General features: G+C 39.7%; 1 protein-coding gene across 1 annotated transcript; it reads left to right on the top strand.

Moving 5' to 3' along the window:
* Nucleotides 1–833: 833 nt before the first annotated feature.
* rad23b (RAD23 homolog B, nucleotide excision repair protein) lies at nucleotides 834–23062 on the top strand. The gene is made up of 10 exons (XM_022676330.2): nucleotides 834–1011; nucleotides 5323–5404; nucleotides 8129–8208; nucleotides 9932–10134; nucleotides 10450–10502; nucleotides 14160–14287; nucleotides 17253–17388; nucleotides 17697–17824; nucleotides 18690–18854; nucleotides 21946–23062. The coding sequence occupies exons 1-10, from the start codon at nucleotides 946–948 to the stop codon at nucleotides 22057–22059; spliced, it is 1155 nt and encodes a 384-aa protein (XP_022532051.1). The 5' UTR covers nucleotides 834–945; the 3' UTR covers nucleotides 22060–23062.
* Nucleotides 23063–24263: the final 1201 nt, after the last annotated feature.

The following is a 24263-nucleotide window of genomic DNA, read 5'->3' on the forward strand; positions in this document are numbered from 1 at the left end:
CCATCATAACCATGCTAAAAATAATTCCGAACTGTGGATATTTATGTATACTCAACACTTACTTAAGTCCAATCCCATTTCACCCCTTGGCCCTACCCCTACCCCTCTGTTAAGTGTGAGCAGGTCTATGGACAGGGTGTCCCAATGCTGGTGTCCCAACTGGAAGGGTAGAGTGAAGTGTTAGAGACCTTCAAACAGACGTTTTTCAGAATCACACTCAAACGAGCTGAGAATCACTGGAAAGATGGGGGAACAAGCAACCAAATAAAACCCACAAGTATTTTCCCTGGGTAAAATTACAATAACCACTAGCTATATTTTATATATACCTTACCTTAGTAACATAAGCATTAAACGAATTTAGTTGTTTGTCTCAGTAGCTAGCTAGCTAACTTTGCCATTCCAACTTTGTGCAACAAACGACAAAGCTGCATCATTTAAGGTGGAATGGGAAAAAAAGCAAGTCAGATATAACGTACATTAAGGCTATTTAGCTAATGCAAAATAAATTAAAACCTATAAAAATATCTTTTCGGTTCATTTTTCTTTTTTTTCGTTCTTTTTTTTTGTTTTGGGTAAATAAAATAGTATGGTATTAGTAACCGAACGTAAAATTAAAAAAACGCCGCGGGTTTGTAGTTCGGCAGGTTCACCTGACAGCGCATTTGCGGTGCGTTGTTTTCTTTTTTCCTCCACCCGTATTCCACCGACAGCTTGTGAGCCAATCCCGGCGCGGGATGAACAGGGCCGCTCTGGGGCCGATGGGGAATGTGGCGAACTGGCCAATCGCAGCGCACGTGGCGGGACTGTATTAGCCAATCGCGACACGGCGGTGGGTGGGACTCCAGAGTGAAAACGTTCGGGGAAAGAACCGAGCGGATAACAACAGTTTCTCACTCTCGCCAAAATAATCTGGACAATTATTCAAATAAAAAAATTAAAATAATGCAGATCACGTTGAAAACGCTCCAGCAGCAGACGTTCAAAATCGACATTGACGCGGAGGAGACGGTGAGATCCCGAAACGAGCGAATTTTAAACGGGGAAAAAATTAAAAATGGAAAAAATAAAAATCGACAAAAGTTGTTGGCTAAGCTAGCGTTAGCATTAGCTCTCAGTGGTGACAGCTCTGGGCGGATAGTGGGGGTTTGAGTCGCGCCGCGGAGAGTAAATGCGTTTAGTTGGGTGTTTGTATATGGTTTGTGTGTTTAATGTCTGATTTGAGGGTTTTGTGGCGCTGTAGAGAGAAGAAAAGTTTAGACTGAGAAGCGCTAGCTTAGCTTAGCATACCATAGCTACATCCTACCTTTCCGTTAGCATGGCAGCTAACGCTAAGTCTAAGTTTATGGCTCCTGTTTTTTCTTTAAACCGCGGCTTTGGTCACTTAGCAAGCCAATTCTCATTTTGCTGGCAGTGTTTAGTGAGGCAGCTAAGCGCTGGCAAACTAAATCAAACATAGAGCTCATTTAACAGAACTTTTTTGCTACATTTCTAGCAGCAGTGTGCTAGCTAGTTAGCTAATTAGCTAGCGTTAGCTAATCTTGTAGCTGCCTTTACTCTGGCTGAACTCTCGTTTGCCAACCCCTTCATGTTGTTAAGCTAAAATCTACTTTAGCTAAACTAGTAAACACATCCTGGCTATCAGTTCACAGTTATTTAAACCACAGCTATAGCAGTAGTTGGTTAGCACATGTTAGTTAGTTCGTTAGCTAGAGCTAGCTAGGTTAGCTTTAGCTAAGTGGCTGCGTGGCCTGCAGGGTCACTGTACTCACCTGATCACTTTTATGCTCAGTCATTATTAGAGTTTTTATGTTTTGCAGATGTTCGGAACAGCGCTGCAGTGTTTCTTTATTGCTCACTTTACTAGTGAATCTCATTGGCTGGTGCTTTAAGCACGGATCCGTAGCAGCTGCTGAGTTGGAGTGAATTTAGCCTGTAGTGACTCAGTGATATTTACTTGGACTTGGTTTGTGGATCCCGACAAAACATTTATAATTAGTTCTTTAGGTCTGTTAGCTAACCTATATTATGCTTAAGGTACACACCTGTCCATCATTAAGACGTTTAAAAACGCATGCACAGTGTGTTTTGTGTGATATGCTCGATTTATCCATTCTGGAGAAACCTATGAAGAATCAAAATAGTTTACAGGGACCTCTAAACTACTGAAAGCTAATTTATTCTCACAGTAAGTTATTGCACCAAGTGGTTCAGAATACAGGCCCTGATGTCTGAGACACTGTTTCACCATAGTTTTGAGATGCTTGTAATCTCTCTATATAGGGGTGGGCAATATTATATCATATACAATATATCGTGACAGAGAAATATCATGATATTAAAAAATCCATATTGTGATAATAGGGCTGTTCTGTCTTAAAAGTAGTCTATTATTTACTGTGAAGCTTTAGGTGTATTTATTGTATAATTGTTTTAGCTTGCAGTTTATATGCATGCACTAAATATTCTGCAATATTATTTGCTGCATTATATTATTTTATGCTATATTATTTATTTTGCCACATTATGATTATACTGTTATACTCTTATACTATATTCCTGAAATTAATTAAATATTTTAGTTTTCCTATATCGCCAAGTATATCGTTATCGCAAAAATACCCTGAAATATTGTGATATTATTTTAGAACCATATCGCCCACCCCTATCTCCATATTGGAGGGATAGATTTAGGATGTTAGGGAGTAAAGGGTTGGTTTTACTTGGGGTGGTGTGGTAATGTCATTTTAAAACAATAGATCTGTAAAAATGTATGATCAGATTGCATTGGATTTTTTTTGGGCATAAATGACTGAAATGGGAGTGGCTTCTTGATTTATTCGCTGCCATAACCTGCTTAAGCTTTGTTCACACAGTAGGTAAATTAAGCCCAAATCTAGACTTTTATATCTTATGTGATCTTATGTTATCCAATTTGTGACAATGCAACTCTTTCTGAATGGCCAGATCAGAATTCATGATTAAAAAGTGGGACTTAAGTGGCGTAAAAATGAGTTAATAGACCTCATAACTATTTGGAGTAATTTGTTTCTGCGCATAATATTAGAAGGCTTGCGTGGCAGGCATGCGGTGTTTCTAATAATTTGCTGTAAGCTTGGAGCCTGAACTCATCCATAGCTCCTTACTCAAAGTTAAGAAGTAGCTAGTGCCTTAAAGTCGTTCTAATGCTTGGTTAGTTTTAAATGGGGAGTTACAGTAATGTAATAATGTATTTTTTTGCCATGAATATCATCACCTCCAAATAAACATGATTATAACCTGCCTTATAACCCAATTTGGCTATGTTCACACATGGAATCTGACATTTTCAATTCCCAATTGGGTCACTTCAGTATGTGCTATTGAAATCATTTATACATTTCCGATTCATGGCAGTGCAACTCTGTCTGAACGGCCAGATTGGAAATAATGTTACTTTTGCAGCAAACAATAGGAATAGAAAACAGAAGAGGAGAACAGAACAATGGGCAGCAGCAGTAATTTGAGGACTTAAGTGGCAGGCAAGCAGGATATCAGACCTCATAAATATTTGTACTGATGTGTTTCTTTAATTTATATTAGAAGGTTCATCTTGCAGCCATGCAGAATTCCTAAAGAATTTGGCAAATGCAGTGTCAAAGGACAATACAACCGTACCTGACCGTAGCCGAATAATGTGTCATTTTCATCGAGCTGCAGTAAACTCTGTGATAAGCTCAGAGGGCGTATAAACACCTTTATATAGCTCTTGAGATTCTGGCTGGGATTAAAGTGAAACTTAAAGTGAAGCACTGTTCTTTCACACATGTAGGCCACCTACAAAGCTCCAGCGCTTCAGAAAGATGTCAGATATGGGTCACGTTTTAAAAAGGTGGTGTGAATAGCCTACAAAAAATGTTTGATTTGGGCTTTTACTAGCTGTGTGAATGAAGCCTTTCAGTAATAATGGAATTTTATTTACAAAAAAAAAAATAGCAGCTATAGCTTTATGGCACTTGAAGGCGCTAGACTGCACTACACAATGACTTACCTAAAGTCGAAAAGAGTGTAATATGCCCCAAGGCCATGCTGGATGAAAATAAACTCCTCCTCATGCTTCTGTATGCCTGGGATTGAACACTATTTATTATTTTTACAGATGGAAAAAGGTGGTGGTGAAATGTTTACTGTTGATGGAATGTGCAGTCTGTAATAATAATGACTGAAATGGCACATCAGCTGTAGTAAAAGTAGTAGTACAGTTGATTAGCGCTTCTATCTAACTGTTTTTGGGAATGATTGGTAATAATGTAAAATTATTGAAATATGTTACTGGAAAGTTGTCAAATCATTTTTTTTTACAGCTCTGAAAAAAAATGAAGAGACCACTTTCAGAATCAGTTTCTCTGATTTTGCTCTTTATAGGTATATGATTGAGTAAAATGAACACTGTTGTTTTATTCTATAAATTACAGACAACATTTCTCCAAATTCCAAATAAAAATATTTTATGCAAAGCTTTCAGACCTCAAATAATGCAAAGAAAACAAGTTAATATTCATAAAGTTTTAAGAGTTCAGAAATTAATATTTGGTGGAATAACCCTGGTTTTTAATCACAGTTTTCATGCATCTTGGCATGTTCTCCTCCCTCAGTCTTACACACTGCTTTTGGATAACTATTTCACTCTTGCTGCAAAAATTCAAGCAGTTCAGCTTGGTTTGATGGCTTGTGATCATCCATCTTCCTCTTGATTATATTCCAGAGGTTTTCAATTGGGTAAAAACAAAGAAACTTATCATTTTTAAGTGGTCTGTTTATAGCGATATAACTTGCTGAAGTTCATTACCAATTGTGGTGGCGTTAAATGAATAGGGAACTGAAACTGACACCAATAAATTCATAATTTCTGGTATTTTCTTATTAAGGAGCATTTTTTTTTTCTTTCTTTTTTTGAGTATCACAGTGTCAAATGATCAATTTTATCGTGGGGAACTTATGATAATATTGTAGTGTAAGATGCCCTGGTGTTCCAACCCCTAATTCTCAGCCCAGACATGTAACTTCCTATTTAAATAGAACACAGCAGTAGAGTAAGTGCTCTCCTGCAAGCGTGTTGAACTCTAGCAAAATTGTATTAGCCTCAGTTTATAAGACGATGTGGTGGAACTTTGTGTGTCTTAAAGGCAGCATATTCTAGCCCTCACTCTCCCAACATGGGTAGCTCTGTGTAATCAGGAGTCCTAATAAGTGTGAGATGTATTGAGGGAAGTTGTTGCTTTTGGCTTTGATTCTGTCTCCTTTCTATTGTGCTGATGAGCTGTGTGCTCTGATTTTTTACAGGTAAAGGCCTTAAAGGAGAAAATTGAGAATGAAAAGGGCAAGGAGAGCTTTCCAGTCGCTGGACAAAAGTTGATCTATGCAGGTATGTTCTTGCTCCCTCTCGCGCTCTCCCTGCTACATGTTTTCGATGTGTTATTGTATATGGACAATGTTGTATATTATGCTTATTAAATAATATTTTCTCTTCATTTTGATGTAGGGCTTTGTTTAATCTTATTTTAATTGCATTTTTTGCGTGAGACAATGTCCATATATATCTTTATCTATTTTAAAATGAGCGTCATGTAAACTATGCACTGTCCCCATCTCATCAAAAATATTTCTTCATATATATCTGCTTATTCAACATATTTTGCCACACCTTTTTACACTTAAGTTAAAAAGCGAGCTTTAGCTCAGACTTGTTAAATGATGCATTGATTTATCCTAAACATAAAGGTATTGTCACACAAATGGTGACACAAATAATATGCTTAGTTCTAAGTAGGAGTGTGCCGATCTTCTACTTAGTGTCTGTATTGGCCGAAATCACTGAATCGAATGTCGGATGAAAAAATAAAAGTAACTAAGTAATTTTATACAGTATTTTGCACTGTAAGGCACACTTAAAATCCTTTAAATTCCCAAAAATGTCAGTTCGCCTTTATAATCTGGTGCGCCTTATGTATGAATTCTACCAGTCAGGTATTAAGTAGCAGTATGGCCACTCCGCTGAAGTACAGAGTTATACAGAGGTTTCAGTTTAGTTCTTCAGCACAGAGGCTGGAGTAGTATTAGGATTAGCTGCACTAAGTGCTAGCTCTTTTGCCTTAAGAGGTAAATATTATCAGTATGTAGCCTGCTGCTATCCCTGCTAACACTGCTAGAGAAGCATTAGCCGTTAACTGTGCTAAGCACTAGCTCTTTTGCCCTTCAGAGGTAAATATTATCAGTATGTAGCCTGCTGCTAACCCACTAATGCTGCTGCACCCAGCCTTAGTGGAAATCTGGAAATCTAAGCTTACTGTAAATATAGGTTTACTCACCCAAATGTGTAGATTAACATCCAGAGCTCGCTTGACTTTAAAAGCGTTTTTTTTTATTATTATTACAGTTTTGTTTACTTAGCTTAGTTTTACATAGCTTAGTTACCCCCACCACCATCCAACAGTGAGACCTGCTGGATTAAAAGAAACACTTGGCATCATCCCCGTTCCTTACTAGTGGAGCATAATGCGCCTTATAATCTGGTGCACCATATGTTTGAAAATAGACCAGAAGATAGACTTTTATTGACAGTGCGCCTTATAAAATGGTGTACCTTATAGTGCAAAAAATACAGTATTAGCAGACACCATTATGTAAATGCTTTGTCATATAATGTAGCATGACCTTAATCATTTTTCCTGACCTTAATATTGTTCCTCATTGTTTTCTTGCATGGTGGTTTACATATGAATGAACGTTATCGATATTTTACCAGTCATACAATGACCTCTTATACATACACAGAATGACTTTGCCTGAATTGATATTTATTAAACAGTTTTCATTTGAAATGCCGTGATTGCATAGTATATTATCAATATGTCAGAAGACTAAAACAAACTTAAAATTACAATATTTTTTTTTCTGGCTTAGTATACATACTGGCCTACATACTCATGTCTAACCCTAAATGCTAGTATTCTGGACATTGTAAGTTACATTGATTTAGGTGGTAAAGTGTAACTTAAAAACAAAATTGTACCAATGGAGTGTGGAGTTTGTTAATGGTGTAAAATAGAAAATAGAATTATTTGCATTGGCAACACTATGCTCCTATCACTAGCATTGTAAGCCTCAGAATGCTTGGGGTAACCGAAAGGTGGGCTATTCCACAAAAGTGTCAGATTTCACTAAACCCCAAGTCAATTCCACACTGGATTTCTCATTTAACTAGAACTGACTATAGTGGTTCCATCAACCAAGTATCAGTAAAGTGTTTACTGATTTTAGTGTTAGGCCAAGTGCATTCAGACAGCTTTGTGAAAGAGATGCAAAATGATGGTATCTGAATAACATCATTATCAGCAGAAACCAAAGGTTGAAGTTTTAATATAGGTTTCGGAGATAAAAAAAAGAGAGATCTTTCCACCCCTAGTTCCCCAAGCAGAGATGAAGAATGGTTGAAAAATGGTAAGTGAGGGTGAGCGATTACAGGAAGAAGGCAGGATGTGCACTCTTGTTAAGGAGCGAATAATCTTATTTGTATTCTATCTTCCATTAGAAGTCTCTGTAACCTTGTTTCTGTGCGTTTCCTGTGTTCATATGCGCCATTTTTTTCATTGGTTAAAAAAAAAAAGATGAAGTACAACAAGCCATTGGTCGGTTTGGCTGTGAATAAATCAGAAGTGGTCATAAAAATTCCTCATCGATTCTCTTCTGCCTTTCTGTTTTTCCCTGTTTCATTCGCTCTGACATTTTGATAAGGTTTGTCGTTGCCCTTTTGATAGAGACAGGTTCGTCACTCCGACCTGATTTAATTATAAGGCAGTATTTGGCTGCCCTGTACTGCCCCGATAAGAAAACAGCCTCAGGACCCGCTTATAATTTGTTGTCACCAGTTTCTGTGTAATTATGTGAAATGCAGTGATAACGCTGGGTTCGGCACGCAGGGAGTTATGGAGCGCCGTCACTCCAGCCTGCTGATGGAGGGTAGAAGTGATGGCTGATCCGGGCAGGAGGGAATTAGGCCTGTCAGGCAGGAGGAGGAGAGGGATCTGCAGGCACTTGTACCTGCTGATAAATTGCATGTAATTTCTTTTAATTATTTTGTCCCCCACAGGCAAAATCCTTAACGATGACACCGCACTTAAGGAGTATAAGATAGATGAGAAGAACTTTGTGGTCGTCATGGTAGCAAAGGTAAGAGATTTGTCTCATCAGCGATGAACACAGACATTCTCTTACCCCTCACCTTCCTTCCCACCGTTCCTTCTCAAAAAGTTGACCGGGAGTCCTCTGCTTGGTTAAAGTCCATATAAGTTTTTTGGTGAAACGTATTAAAGGTGTCCTTCTGCTAAAATTAACTTTTTCTTGTTCTTTGTGAAATACAGTAGGTCTCTTTGAGTTGTTTATGATTCTGCACGTGAAACTGTTCCTCAACCTCCATTATCAGCAGTAGCTTGTAAAAGAAAAAAAGAAAAAAACAGAGAAACGAGTCAATCAGGAAAAGCACTGTGTCTACGTCAACTTGTAAATTAGTATTCATGGCCTCGCCCACCTTGGCTTGTGACCGCCCATAGGCAGAGCTGAAGCCAGACAGCGACGCCGTCTGGTCAGACAGGAGCTAACTGTGCTAGAAACAGCATGGCAGTTTGTTCCTGTGTTATTTGTGCGAATAACACATCAGTGTTAAATGCTTTGCCCAGTAATTCAGAGTTAAGAAACCAATGGTTAGAATTTTTGGAACCCCAGTAGTGAAAATACAATTGAGATAGGTAGATGTATGTTTCGAACAGTTCTGTTTACACTAGTTAAAAAGAGAAATTATCCCCTGGCTCAGCCAACAAAAACCCGGGGTGGGTTTTTGCTTTCTGGACCTGGACTACCCACCTGTGTGTGTTTATGTAAGATCTCTGGTGCATTTGGCTTTTTTTCAGAGACTCTAAGACTAGGTCAGTGGCTGAACTGCACTCAGCAGGGCATTACACATGCTGTAAAGGAACATATGACATTGCAAAGACAGTTATTAGTGTAAAAATGTCTTTATTATAAACATTTCTAATTATTGTCTGTCTCGCTGCGTTGCAGTGCTGTTAGCCAATCAGAGGTGATATGTTTGCATGTATGAATATTCATGAGAGAGAGACGAAATCCTATTGTTCCCCCCTTCCCACTCCTCCACTTGACTTAAGCAGCGTTATAGCCAGATCACCAGGTCCCTATTTTTCACAAAAAACAGCTCATGGAATTCATTTATACTAGAGACCACAACTAGACGTTTTAAAATGAATAAAAACTAAATTATGGAATGAAACCTTTTTAAAACTTTTTAAAACCTGCGTTGCTGTACAGTTTCTTTTTAAGAGTAAATGAATCTGGTGATTTTAGCAAGGATTCCGTTACTCTCTTTTAGGTAGCCAGCTCTCTTGAGCTGTAGTCCTGCATTTCTTGTGAACATGTAAATGATCAGATGGGTTTGACATTCTGGTATCTTCATATTCACACTAGCTCTTGTATGGGCACCATTAGCAGTACCATGTTTGCTCAGGTAACCAGCAAAAGCTTACATAACCTAATTAAAGGCTTCCAGTATCTACCAGATGCCATGTTTTAAAGTGAATATGTGTAGATTTGCAAAACTGGTAGCAGGAGCACACTTTTGCCATTTATAGTAATTATGCCTTCTTCCCACTCAGGAACACTGTTACTCAAATATTTTCAATTTAAAATATGTTTTAAGGTCAGCTGATTTAAAAGTAACCTCATTTTGATGAAAAGATTCTTCACACTCACTATTAGCTATTACTTTTTCAGGCCTTTTTTTTTTTTAATTAAAATAAAATTATTGATGAAGTGTTGGTGAAAATGTTGAGTGAAAGAAGCATCATTTGAATTCTTATCCACCTCCTCTCGTTCCCTTCAGCCTAAAGCGGCCCCCGCAGCCGCTCAGCCTTCCGCTGCTGCCACGACGACCAGCACCGCCTCCTCCAGCACTACAACTCCCACAACCCCCTCAGCAGCTTCAGCAACACCCAGCGCTACACCTGCAGAGAGTGCCCCAAAAGAGGACAAACCGGCTGAGGAGAAACCGCCTTCTACTGCAGCGCCAGCCTCGACGCCAGCCAGGTACAAACACCTCACACACCTGACCAGCAGAGGCCGCTGTGGTGCACGGGGTTATCTGTATTAAACGCTTTACAGTAAATCCAATTACAAAGCTGCTTTAAAGATCTGAGCTCAGACTGACTCCTGCTCTGCAGACTGAGGTGCTCCGGGTAAACAAACTTGTTTATCCTTTGTTTGGAGTGCAGCTGTCAGAAATATTTAATAAAATATTAATGTAAAGTTCTGGTTCTTTTTTGTTTTTGCTATTATTACTTGTATTACTACTATAGATATTGTTAATGTTCTTTGCTAACATGTCGTCTTTTTGTGTTGCAGTTCTGGCATCTTGACAAACGTGAACATATTCGAGGAGGCGACTTCTGCTCTGGGTAAGCTGTGATGAAAATGTAGGGCTAAAATGACGACCCAAGCATTAAAAATGACAATAATCACTGTATTACCCTTGTTTATTGTGTAGTATGTATATATGTTTTTGGAGTGACGTGCAAAGGAGGAGTTGGGGTGAGAAATGAAATAAAAAATTGGATTTGGCCCTTAAATTTCTGCCAAGAAGGAGCTATTCTCAAAAAACAAAACCATTGTTTAAAAACTAAAACTGTTGTATGGAGACTTATGCCTAGGGGTAGTCACAATAATTACATTATCGACATATCGTTCAATAAATATACATCCCCTCAATCAATTTAATAATCGCGATATCGTCCATTGTGTTTGCACTCACAAAATGCACATATATTGTGACACCATGACCCGGTAGAGCGGAACAGAGAGATGCATACACAGGGAGTGGAGCTCAAAACATACCTTCATTAGGAAAAATGCCCTCCATCAACACCCAAAACAAACTTAAAGAAACATATTGTAACGGCCCAGTGCAGCTGTAGTCACTTTACTTTAGTGTTTCTTAGGTCAATTTTGCTTCAACCTTCCTCTCACCATCAGCATATCTCTCGAGTGAAAGCTGAGGCAGGATCTTAATGCCGGTCTAATGTGGACCAGCTGGGACCGACTGAGGCTGCACATCATGGTGTGGGGCGCACCCATGCTTCCCCTGCCTCCACACTTCGCAATGTGTATAGTCTTTAAAAGGGTGTAATTCCTTTGTTACGATATTATGTTGTTATTACAGGTGCTGGTCAACGAATTAGAATAATTTGAAATAGTGCAATCATGAAATTCTTTGAATGCATTTTTTGTGCAGAAAGCAAATCAGGTGTTCACAGCACCTGTCCTACTCGTTAGACTAATCACAAAACTCGTTACCTGGAAAAATTTGCTCAGCTGAGCTTTCCAAAAGGCCCATTTAGGCCATTTAACTGTGACACTGTTGTTTTATTGAATTAGAATAATGGAGAAACCGTTTCATTGAATTAGAATAAATGCTCGAATTTTTGTTTTCTGTGAAGAGTGTTCACTGTGCAGTATAAAGTCAGGGTTGAGTAGAATTTCTAAGTTGTAAAATCAATCATGGGTAAGCAGCGCGACCTCTCAACCGGAATAGTGGCTCAAATTCAAGCCCTTCGCCAACAAGGCTTGACCCAAACTAAAGTCTTCCGTCTGCAAAGCTCTCAAGAAAAACTGCAGCAAGCGCACCAACTGTTCCGGCGTCCGAAAAACTTCTGCTCGCGACAACAAGCAGCTGAGAAAGATCGCAGTCAGCAACCGGTTCAAGTCCACTTCCGAGCTCACCGACTTGTGGAACAAGCAGACCGGCGCTGACGTCTCCAGATCAACCACTTACCGTCGTCTGTGCGAACTTGGCTTCAAATCTCGCGTTCCAGCAGTAAAACCGATGCTGAACAAGAAACAAATGGAGAAACGGCTGAAGTGGGCCAAAGAACACGGCGAGTGGACTGCTGAAGACTGGCAGAAAGTGGTCTTCAGTGACGAATCACGCTTCTGCATCTCCTTCGGTGACCAAGGTCCTCGTGTCTGGCATCGTGGTGGCGAAACCTACAACCACGAGTGCGTGAAAAGATCCGTCAAGTTTCCCCAGAGCGTTATGGTCTGGGGATGCATGTCCGCTCGAGGTGTAGGGAAACTCTGCTTCCTCAAGAAGACTGTCAATGCTGCCGTAAATCAAGATGTAAATCAACTCGCCTGACCTCAATGTCATTGAAAACCTTTGGGCCATCGTCAAGCGGAAAATTCGCGACAGAAAGCCTACTACGCTGGACCAACTGAAGCAGAACATCGCCACTGCCTGGGAAGCTGTGAGTGCGGAAACTTGCGACAAGCTGGTCAAATCAATGCCGCGGAGACTTCAGGCAGTCATACAAGCCAAGGGGGCAGCCACAAAATACTGAGAAAGTGATGATTGTAATTATAATAAAAATTATTCTAATTCAATGAAACGGTTTCTCCATTATTCTAATTCAATAAAACAACAGTGTCACAGTTAAATGGCCTAAATGGGCCTTTTGGAAAGCTCAGCTGAGCAAACTTTTTTCCAGGTAACGAGTTCTGTGATTAGTCTAACGAGTAGGACAGGTGCGGTGAACACCTGATTTGCTTTCTGCACAAAAAATGCATTCAAAGAATTTCATGATTGCACTATTTCAAATTATTCTAATTCGTTGACCAGCACCTTTATATAAGTGCTGCTTAAAGCAGCACTAGGTAGGATTTCCTTGATTTTTGATATTTTTATAGAAGTAAAATTACAGCTTGAAACTCACTGCAGCGCTGCATTGAGGTGTAATAGGAGGAATAGCGGTGCTTTCGTGTCTGTGCCGGAGCTCCTCTAAGCTCAAACCAGACTCTGTAAGTTTTCCGAGGCGGCCGCGACCAACGCTCGCGAGAACTGCGCCCTGCTTTCCGACCTTAAGTTCTAACAGTTCTACAAGGACTACTGGTTCATTCTTTACAAACTAACATACAGACACTCTGGCAGAAGCTGGAAAGAAAACAAGAAGGAGAAACTAATCGGCCTGAAACATTTATTACTCTCTGCAACTGTAGGGGAAGCCCACGAGCACAAAATCTCAATCCAACCTAGTGGAGCTTTAATGATCTTAAAATGCCAGCAATATCGTTTATCACAATATTTTCTGGGCTACCATTTCGTTTGCAAAACATTGTTATTGTGACAGGCCTACCTAGTGGTGTTCAATATCAGTATCATACGCAATAATATCGCCAACATGTTTTTATATCGTGAACAATATTATACCCTGAAATATCGTGACATATCTCCCACCCCTAATTATCACATCAGGTTACTACTTTTTTGCTGGTTTTAGCAAAATAAAAAAAATCACACTGTCCTCATTTGCCATTTATATATCTACTAGAGACAGGTTATTCTACTCATTTTACTTTAATCCTGGATATATATATATATATATATATATATATATATATATATATATATATATATATATATATATATATATATATATATATATAGATATAAAAAATAAATAGAAATCATATTGTATGCAATAATAAAATTTAGTTTTCAATTTGTTGCAGGAGTTTTTTCTTGGAATACTTTTTTTTTTATTTATTATTACCAAGAGTAATTGTAAAAATATCATGATATTATTTTAGGGCCGTATCGCCCACCCCTACTTAAGCCAGCTGACTAATAAGTGTTATCTGTTGTGCTGTAGCCTGGTTTAGCTGGGGTTTCAGTGCATTAATGTTTGGGTGTGTCTCAAATGTTTACTAACACCTAATTGTTAAGTCCTTTGGAGCAGTATTAGGGAATAAAAGTTGGATAACAATGTACGTGCAACTGGAGAACGCGGTGATGTATGTTGGCATTTATTCTACCCTATCAGAGAGAGTGAGGCCAGTTTTACTTCCTGGGCGTAACTGTTACAAATGATTGTGGCATCACCAGGAATTGAACCTGTGACCTTCCTATGATTTGAGGATAGCTCTGCTCATCAGGAGAGCCAAACAGACAATTCTGTCCAGTCTAAATAATTAAGTCTTTTAGTTTAAAAAGACTAATCAAGAAGATTGATTGTCTTTGTTGGTGTGTCTCTCCCTCATTCTCTCCTGTTTTCTGTTTGCAGTGACGGGTCAGTCATATGAGAACATGGTGACGGAGATCATGCTGATGGGTTATGAGAGAGAGCAGGTTGTGGCAGCACTGAGAGCGAGCTTCAACAACCCAGACCGGGCTGTAGAGTACCTGCTGACGGTGAGTTATCAGGAATTAAAATATATACACTGCTCAACAAAATTTAAGGAACTACTTAAATCAGGGGTGTCCAAACTAATAGAATGAAAGTTGGCCCGCTGTTAAGCAGGTTTTTATAACATGAGATTCAAAAGAGATTTAAAAGCGGAGAGGGTGCGCATTTCTAGCGCAGAAAAAACGGGCCACAGAGTCTAAAAGCGGAGAGGGTGCGCATTTCTAGCGCAGAAAAAACGGGCCAAAGAGTCTAAAAACAGAGAGGGTGCGCATTTCTAGCGCAGAAAAAACGGGCCAAAGAGTCTAAAAGCGGAGAGGGTGCGCATTTCTAGCGCAGAAAAAACGGGCCAAAGAGTCTAAAAACAGAGAGGGTGCGCATTTCTAGCGCAGAAAAAACGGGCCAAAGAGTCTAAAAGCTGAGAGGGTGCGCTTTTCTAGAGCAGAAAAACGGGGCAAAAGAGTCTAAAAGTTGCCGTAATTAAGGAGTTTTATATTAAGAGACATCATGAAATTAAACATCAATTTGAAAAATCATAGTTTACACAACACTGTCAAAGATAAAGATAGTAAGTCAAGTAAAATGGTGTGTAAATGAAATAATCAGGAAAAAAAGTATTATTTAAAGTGGTATATTTCATTATTTGTTTTATTACAGAGTGTGGCCCGTGACTTAAAATATATTTCTCCTTCTGGTCCTCAACAAAAAAAGTTTGGACACCCCTGACTTAAATCATCCATCAGATCTCAACAAATTAGTTTGAATGTTTCTGGTTGAAAAGCTTTACTAAAATAAATTGTGTATCGTATTTTATGGAGTATAAGGTGCACCAGATTATATGGTGCACCATCAATGAACGATTAATTTCTGGTCTATTTTCATATATAAGGCGCATTTTAAGCAACACTAGTAAGAAACAAGTGTGTCGCCATGTTTACCCTTTTAAAAGGGAATCTGGGGGAAGAGCCCAAGCAAAGAAAACCTGTAAATCTTTAAAAAAAAAAAAAAAAAAAAAAAATGAGCACTGGATGTTATCCTACACAGATGTATCTCCTGAAAACTGTTTATTTGAGTGAGTAAAGCACTTCCATTTATTTACAGTGAGCGTAGATTTCCAATATTTTGCAACTGCTGCAGTTAGCAGCACTTAGCACTAGTAAATGAAGCCTGACAGCACTACACTGAGCTACCCTGAGAGTTCTGGTAACCCAGAGTGCTATCAGCTAGCGGTTTGTCCCACATAGCTTGTTTTATCACAGTAAACACACAGATTACAGTCTGATATACTCAACTCTAAACTATGAAAGAGCTGGTGCTGGGGTTAGCGGCTAATGCTAATACTTCTCCAGCCTGGAGAAACTCCTTCATAACGCTGTAATTCAGTGATGTGGCTTTTTACTGCTCCTTACAACCTGACTGATAGAATTCATACATAAGGCTTGCCAGATTATAAGGCGCACTGTCAAATTTATTTATTTATTTATTTATTTTTTTTTTTTTTGGAAAATGAAAGGATTTTAAATACGGTAATTAGTTAAGATTTAAATCACATAAGTCAGTGGAAACCAAAATTAACCCTTGGAAGAACAATCTAAAGAAAAGTAGAATAGTGAAATCGTAGGCTATTTCCGTGAATTTCATGACTGCATTCAGAATACCAGTGGTTGACCTATCACATGAAGGCTTGTGCAACCCTTCATTAACCTGCCTTCCTAGACCATCACCATTCCACCAAACTGGACATACTGAATGATGCTGCAGGCGGAATAATGTTAATCACAGCTTCTACAGACTTTTTAAGCTCTGTCACACGTACCCAGTAGGGGTGTCACGATTCTCTAAATCCTCAATTCGATTTTATTTCGGATTTTATTTCGGATTTTTTACAGCAGAGAGGCCTATGCCAGTTTTAGATTAGTCTATGGTCAGTCATTGGTTTGATTCATCCAATTTACAATATCTTATTTCAAAAGGTGGGCTTGATATAAGTGATGCAAAGTGATACAAGGGATCTGTAATTCACCACATTAGGCACTAATGGTCAAATTTAAATAATTTAATTAAGATATATATGTAATGCCATCTAGTGGCTTTTTGGTAGCAGCAGTGTGCACTATTGACGTACAAAATATTATGTACAAAATAATAGAACAATTAGAGCCTTAACAAACTGAACTCTATCCTACTATAACAGTTAAACATGAAAAATAAGACTTTGAGACTTTTTCTTTAACAAAGATATATTATTAACTTTATCTGAGAGAAAGATGCTCCTTAAGGTACCAAAACTATTAATATATTTGAGGCTAGACAAAATAACTGTTATTTTTATATTTTCAAGTTTTTCTTTAAGAAGATGAGAATGTCCACATTCTCTGGGGAAAGGGCTGCTTTTTGAGGTGTCGGCTACAGTGTGCTGCGCCATTTGCGTAGCGTGCTGTCTATTTGCGGGAGGGATCGTCGATCCTCTTTTTGACTTCGAGGCTCGAGACCATGACATAATTTCGTTCGATTACGGTGAAATATCGAAAATGTGACACCCCTAGTACTCAGTGTTGTACACCCTTCTCTTATCTGTAAGGCATTATTCTACCAGTACTGACAAGGACACTAACAATACGCAAAACTAGAGAGGAATAAGTCAGCACAGAGAAACTGTGTTTTTCTGTGGTCACCACCTGCAAAACCTTCCCCTTTTGATGGTTGTCTTGGTGGTTTGCCTCTCCAGTGTACCTGTTCTCACTTTAATGTACACAGAAGCAGGTGAACTTGATTAACAGTCGCTTCTGCTTCCTAACTGGGCAGATTGAAATCTCTAAAGGTTAACTGACTTTGTGATATACTGTGATGATTAAGGGTTCCTTTAGTTTTTTGGTGCAGTGCATGTAATTGTTCATGAAATATGATGTGTGGCAGTGTTGTAAAGTGTGTGGTTGATGTCACACGGTTGGTGTGTGTTTGTGTTTGTTCCAGGGACTCCCAGTGGAGGGTGAGGCTAATGCAGGCAGTACTGACCCAGTGACTCCAGCAGGGGGCACTCCTTCCATCACCGCTGGCCTCACCTCTCCCTCCAGCACAGCTGCAACACAGCCAAGCGCTGGATCAGGCTGTAAGGATCCCTTTACACACACACACACACGCATACACGCATACACGCACACACAGTGTTTCCTACTGGCCAAATTCCTAATAATGCAGATAATCTCATCTATTCCACTCTGTATTGGTGTCTCACAGCAGTATTAAGTATTCAGTATAAGTTAAATGCAGAAATTTTGTAAACATTTTTTAAATACATCTGGTTTAGTGACAGTGTGGTTAAGGTATAGGTGTTTGCAGCAAACATACAACAAAAAAAACAAAACAGTTACAGTTTTCATTATGTATAGTAATCTAAACGGATGTGTGTTTTCCCAGCTAACCCTCTGGAGTTCCTGAGAAATCAGCCACAGTTCCTGCAGATGAGGCAGATCATTCAGCAGAACCCCTCGCTGCTCCCGGCTCTGCTGCAACAGATCGGCAGAGAGAACCCCCAGCTACTGCAGGTACACATACACACTTAACTTACACAAAAGACCCCTAACAATGGCCATAGACCACTGAAGTTGTGTCGTCATTTTGTAGTCGGCGCCATGCTGTTTGTCCATATTTGAGGTTCCGTGTCTAAGAGGTTCAGGTCAATAGAAAAAAATTAATGGGCTTTTCAAAAACTGGCCTCTGTCACATTCTGTGTTAAATAAATATGTTCATGTCACTGGATCCTTTGAATTACAAGATTGTTTAAGATGCGTAATGAAAAAATAAATGCTAGCTTTAAGCCAATGCTACAGCGCAGCTGCAGAGATCGGCAGGCGAATTTTTTCGGTGCAACACCAGTGAACTCTGTCTGGATCGCGTTTTCAATTATTATTATTCACAGAATATTATTAAAGTATTTAAACACGTGAAAACTATCAGTATGGTGATGTTAAGCTGTGTAGACTGTGTTAGAGCTTTAAAAGGCAGATAATAAGAGAAAGTGAGCTTAAGCTGTTCAGTAGCAGCACTTCCGCTCAGGGTTTATTATTTAGTTACAGTCATTAGTTTATTACAACACACCTGACCCAAATAATCAACTAACAACTAACTAATCAACTAACTATCCAGTGGATCCAGTGGTATTTAGGAGGTAAATGTACACAGAATAAATGTACAGTGTTATAAACATATTTATTTACTACAGAATGTGATAGAGGCCAGTTTGAAGGGAAAAAAAATGTCTTTATAGGGAAAAAACGCTTAGACACAGAAGCCATACAAGGACTACGGTCTATGATGGGTCGAGTTTCCTTTAAAGCACATAATCCAAACAATCATTTGTTTTCAGTTTCATTTTTGTCTAACTTACCACATATTCTTTCCCCTCAACAGCAAATCAGCAGTCACCAGGAGCAGTTCATCCAGATGCTTAACGAGCCAGCACAAGAGGCGGGGCAGGGTGGAGGAGGTGGTGGTGGCAGCAGCGTGGCTGAGGCTGGAAGTGGGCACATGAACTACATCCAGGTTACACCCCAGGAAAAGGAAGCCATTGAGAGGGTAAGATTAGCCATTTTTCAGAGGAGAGCATATCGGACTGTAGCCTGCACATTTACTGTGCTAAAATAAGCTACGTGGAATGAACCACTAGCTAATATCTCCCTGGTTTACCAAAACACTCAGGGTTCCTTAGTGTAGCGCTGTCAGGCAGATCTTACTAGCATTAACTGCGACTAGCGCTAGTGGTTATCTGCCAAAGCTGCTGCACCTACCCTTAGTGGAAATCTGGAAGTCTAAGCTTACAGTATATTAATGGAACACTTTACTGACCCAAATAAAGTTTTCAGGAGAGAAATGTGTAGATTAATATCCAGCGCTTATTTGTTAAAGAAAAATAAATAAAAAATGCTACCCCCCACCAGCACCCAGCGGCGAGACTTGCTATATTAGAAGGAAAACATGACACCCATGTCTGTTACTAGTGTTGCATAATGCGCCTAATAATCCGGTGCGCCTTATAGTGCAAAAAATACAGTAAAATAAAATCAAACTGTTCTTATTGAAAAATAGATCTAGGTCACTATTAACAATTTAAAAAAAATACAGCTGTAGGCCAAACATGTATTTTTATCAATTTTATCCCCACAATTGTCCACCCTAGGGCTGGGTGATATGGTTCAAAAACTATATCTCGATATTTCTTTCTGAATTGCGATATACAATATATATCTCTATTTTTTCATCCCATAAGGCAATATCAAAAAGATACTTTTGAGACAGCTACATGTTCCAAATTTTATATTGGTACTTTTATAATTCAGTGCCGTATCCTGTATATTAGAGTAGCCTAGCAATTCTAGCAGCATTTTATATAATAATCAACAACTGAAAGTCATTTTCAAATTTATATATATATATATATATATATATATATATATACACTGCTCAAAAAAATAAAGGGAACACTCAAATAACACATCCTAGATTTGAATGAATGAAATATTCTCATTGAATACTTTGTTCTGTACAAAGTTGAATGTGCTGACAACAAAATCACACAAAAATCATCAATGGAAATCAAATTTATTAACCAATGGAGGCCTGGATTTGGAGCCACACACAAAATTAAAGTGAAAAAACACACTACAGGCTGATCCAACTTTAATGTAATGTCCTTAAAACAAGTCAAAATGAGGCTCAGTATTGTGTGTGGCCTCCACGTGCCTGTATGACCTCCCTACAACGCCTGGGCATGCTCCTGATGAGGTGGCGGATGGTCTCCTGAGGGATCTCCTCCCAGACCTGGACTAAAGCATCTGCCAACTTCTGGACAGTCTGTGGTGCAACGTGACGTTGGTGGATGGAGCGAGACATGATGTCCCAGATGTGCTCAATCGGATTCAGGTCTGGGGAACGGGCGGGCCAGTCCATAGCTTCAATGCCTTCATCTTGCAGGAACTGCTGACACACTCCAGCCACATGAGGTCTAGCATTGTCCTGCATTAGGAGGAACCCAGGGCCAACCGCACCAGCATATGGTCTCACAAGGGGTCTGAGGATCTCATCTCGGTACCTAATGGCAGTCAGGCTACCTCTGGTGAGCACATGGAGGGCTGTGCGGCCCTCCAAAGAAATGCCACCCCACACCATTACTGACCCACTGCCAAACCGGTCATGCTGAAGGATGTTGCAGGCAGCAGACCGCTCTCCACGGCGTCTCCAGACTCTGTCACGTCTGTCATGTGCTCAGTGTGAACCTGCTTTCATCTGTGAAGAGCACAAGGCGCCAGTGGCGAATTTGCCAATCCTGGTGTTCTCTGGCAAATGCCAAGCGTCCTGCACGGTGTTGGGCTGTGAGCACAACCCCCATCTGTGGACGTCGGGCCCTCATACCATCCTCATGGAGTCGGTTTCTAACCGTTTGTGCAGACACATGCACATTTGTGGCCTGCTGGAGGTCATTTTGCAGGGCTCTGGCAGTGCTCGTCCTGTTCCTTCTTGCACAAAGGCGGAGGTAGCGGTCCTGCTGCTCGGTTGTTGCCCTCCTACGGCCTCCTCCACGTCTCCTGGTGTACTGGCCTGTCTCCTGGTAGCGCCTCCAGCCTCTAGACACTACGCTGACAGACACAGCAAACCTTCTTGCCACAGCTCGCATTGATGTGCCATCCTGGATGAGCTGCACTACCTGAGCCACTTGTGTGGGTTGTAGAGTCCGTCTCATGCTACCACGAGTGTGAAAGCACCACCCACATTCCAAACTGACCAAAACATCAGCCAGACAGCATAGGTTCTGAGACGTGGTCTGTGGTCCCCACCTGCAGAACCACTCCTTTATTGAGTGTGTCTTGCTAATTGCCAATAATTTCCACCTGTTGTCTATTCCATTTGCACAACAGCAGGTGAAATTGATTGTCAATCAGTGTTGCTTCCTAAGTGGACAGTTTAATTTCACAGAAGTTTGATTTACTTTGAGTTATATTGTGTTATTTGAGTGTTCCCTTTATTTTTTTGAGCAGTGTATATATATATATATATATATATATATATATATATATATATATATATATATATATATATATATATATATATATATATATAAAAATATAAAAACAATTCCTCAAATTAAATCTGTTTTTACACTTAAACCTAGCCTAAAAACAAGGGATATATAAAAAAATGTAATTGTTCTTTAGGAAAAGAGCATCTAAAGTGCTCTCCTAAAGATATATCGCCCCCCAATCTTAGTCCACCCTGTCTTGTATCTTGCCATAACAGGGTGGAAGCATATGCGTATGGTGAGAAATGTGGGAGAAAAAATAATTATAATTATTTTTTTTTTTATTATGAGATGGCAAAAGGCACAGTATTCTGATAATGCTTCTTTACACACACACACACACACACACACACTGCTGAGGCCATCATTTTTTTTTTTTTGTCTAAGGGAGCAGGAGCCACACTAGATTCGACTCGGTTTTTGAAAAGCTAAGTACTAATCTACCCAGACATAGTGAGAATGAATTATTAATTATGTGAGAGAGGACGCAGGTTGGCAGAGGATTAAAAAGCGTACTGTGTGTCCAAGAGGAGGACCAGGCGATTCCTCAGAGGAGGCTAACCTTCATGTACTTTCCTTCTGTTTTCTCTCCAGCTAAAGGCCCTCGGATTCCCTGAAGGACTTGTTATACAGGCCTACTTCGCCTGTGAGAAGAACGAGAACTTGGCCGCAAACTTCCTTTTACAACAGAACTTCGACGACGACTAAAGGGAGATGTAGTCATTTTGATCTATCCCCAACCTGCCCCCCTTTTTTCCTCTCTCTCTTTTTCTCTCTCTCTCTCTCTCAATCGATCATATTGGACAAGATAAAAAAATATATACATACATTCACAGACAGTCTTTGATTTATTATTATTATTTTTTTTAAATATGTTTTCTCAAATTCCCTGACATCTGCTTTTATGACACACTGGATGACTTCATCATCGTCAATTCTGTGGGAAAACGATCGTGTTTGCGTTGCTTCTTTCCGATTGGGGAAATTAATATAAAGCCAACTTACTTTTTCTCAAAATGACTTTGTGTTTCTGTTTCTGCTTTTTTTTTGTTTTATTTTGTTTTGTAATTTTTTTTCCATTGTAAGGAAATGAACGCTGGTCGAAGGGATTGATTGCCAAGTTATCGATTTTCCACCCTATTTGGGATGTCAGGTGTAATCAGGAGGGTTTGTTTAGTCAAAAATGTTAATAATATTTCATTTTCTCTCACCTGGACAAAGCTTCCGTTTCCCCCTTTCGCTCTTTCTCTTCCCTGCTCGTGCTCTCTCTCTTTTTTTCTTTGTGTCCCTCTGCCTCGCTCTCTTTCTTTCACAATTGACCAGCTTAGGGATCCCCCAAACACTTCAAACTGCAGATTTAAATGACAGTAAAGATGGTGATTTTTAAAGCAACGAGAGTTCTGTTACTGTTTCTGTTTTTGCTTTATTAAAACAGTTCGAGCAAATCGGCTCTCCTTTGTAGTGCATGTGACACATGGGGGGCGGAACCTGCAAAGGAGGCTTTGTCCAGTAACTGGCCGGACCCTCTCGCTCTTCAGCTGACCAACACAGCCCATTCTCTTCCTTCAAATAAAAACATAAAAAGAAAGAAGTTAAAGCATGTATATTGCTTCCATAGTTGCTATAATTAGTGTTGATGATTACTATCACTACAAATTTACTGTCATTTTTACAGAAAGAAATAAAAACAAATAAAACTTTTCAACATAAATGCACAAAGGCCAACTGCTCTTTCTTATGGTATGGTGATGAAGATGAACTGTAATGTTCTGTAATAAAAATGTGTGTGTTTAAATATTAAGATTTGGAAGGCTACATTACAAAATGGCTGGGCAAGATATTGTAAATATCAATGTTTTAAATAACGGTTAGTTATACCTTCCACGTAGGATACAGTGTGTGGTTGTGTGAGATTTAACTGTAAAAAATGAGTATGGTTTGGTTTCTAGAAAAATGACTCAAAAGCAGGTTGGACTGTATTGTAAAATTTCTGCATTCATTGGTGGGAACTCCTATTGAGCTGCTAGTCAGCTGTATATCCTCCATCACCTCATTTTTAACTGCTGATGATGTAGCATTAAATAGCATCACAGTGTGCTCCGAGCAAAACAACGACTCTGTTGAGATACATCAGCTCACAGACGCCCTGTGCTGATCAACTTCATCCTAAGAGTGATGTAGGGAAAGAGCGCCATCTACTCACTCAGAGAGAGCAAGGCCAATTGTGCTCTCTCGGGTCTCTGGTAGAGGTTGGATCGGGCCCAAAAAATCCGACCCGACCCAGTCCGAGCCCGTGCACGTTCTGCCCGAGCCCGACCCAACACGAACCATAAACTGTCATTATGAGCCGACCTGCCCCATAAACTGGCTGTTTTCGGGCTGCTTGAATGAGTGAAATATGATCAGAATTATGCTAATTAACACTAACACTGGAACTAATATTTAATTTAAATGATTTTTAAGAATAGCTACACACAGTGCTGCAAGTCAAATGCGGAAGAGTTTACGTGAGAGAGAGAGAGATTTGCGTGTTCTGGTGTATGAGCTACTCACAGGTAAAGGTTCTCACATACAGTATCTCCTGTTTCTCTTTTATCTCCTCGTGCTCATACTCATATATAGTCCCATACATAATTCTGCAGCACCCTCAGTGTTTTCTGTCGTATTTTGCGGCTAGCGTGAGCGCTTACACCTAACACCGCGGACCGCAAAGTGCCGCTGTTGTGCCGAATCAGACTCCCTGCTGAATTCGACTCCCGCTTCACCTACAGAATCGGCACAACGGCCTCGGGTCAGGTCGGGTTCGGGCAGACAATCTAAGCTCTAGTCTCTGGCAGCTGATTGCAAGCTGCATGACCGGGATTCAGACCAGCGATCTCCCCATCATAGTGGCAGCACTTAGCCTGCTGGAC

This window comes from Astyanax mexicanus, chromosome 17, assembly GCF_023375975.1.
Source record: "Astyanax mexicanus isolate ESR-SI-001 chromosome 17, AstMex3_surface, whole genome shotgun sequence".
NCBI lineage: Eukaryota > Metazoa > Chordata > Actinopteri > Characiformes > Acestrorhamphidae > Astyanax > Astyanax mexicanus.

What these genes read in the sequence shown, in the direction of transcription:
- rad23b (XM_022676330.2), top strand. Translation starts at nt 946, where the DNA reads ATGCAGATCACGTTGAAAACGCTCCAGCAGCAGACGTTCAAAATCGAC. An exon ending in TGGTCGTCATGGTAGCAAAG is followed by an intron (nt 8,209 to 9,931) that starts GTAAGAGATTTG and finishes CGTTCCCTTCAG; the next exon opens with CCTAAAGCGGCCCCCGCAGC. An exon ending in AAAAGGAAGCCATTGAGAGG is followed by an intron (nt 18,855 to 21,945) that starts GTAAGATTAGCC and finishes TTTTCTCTCCAG; the next exon opens with CTAAAGGCCCTCGGATTCCC.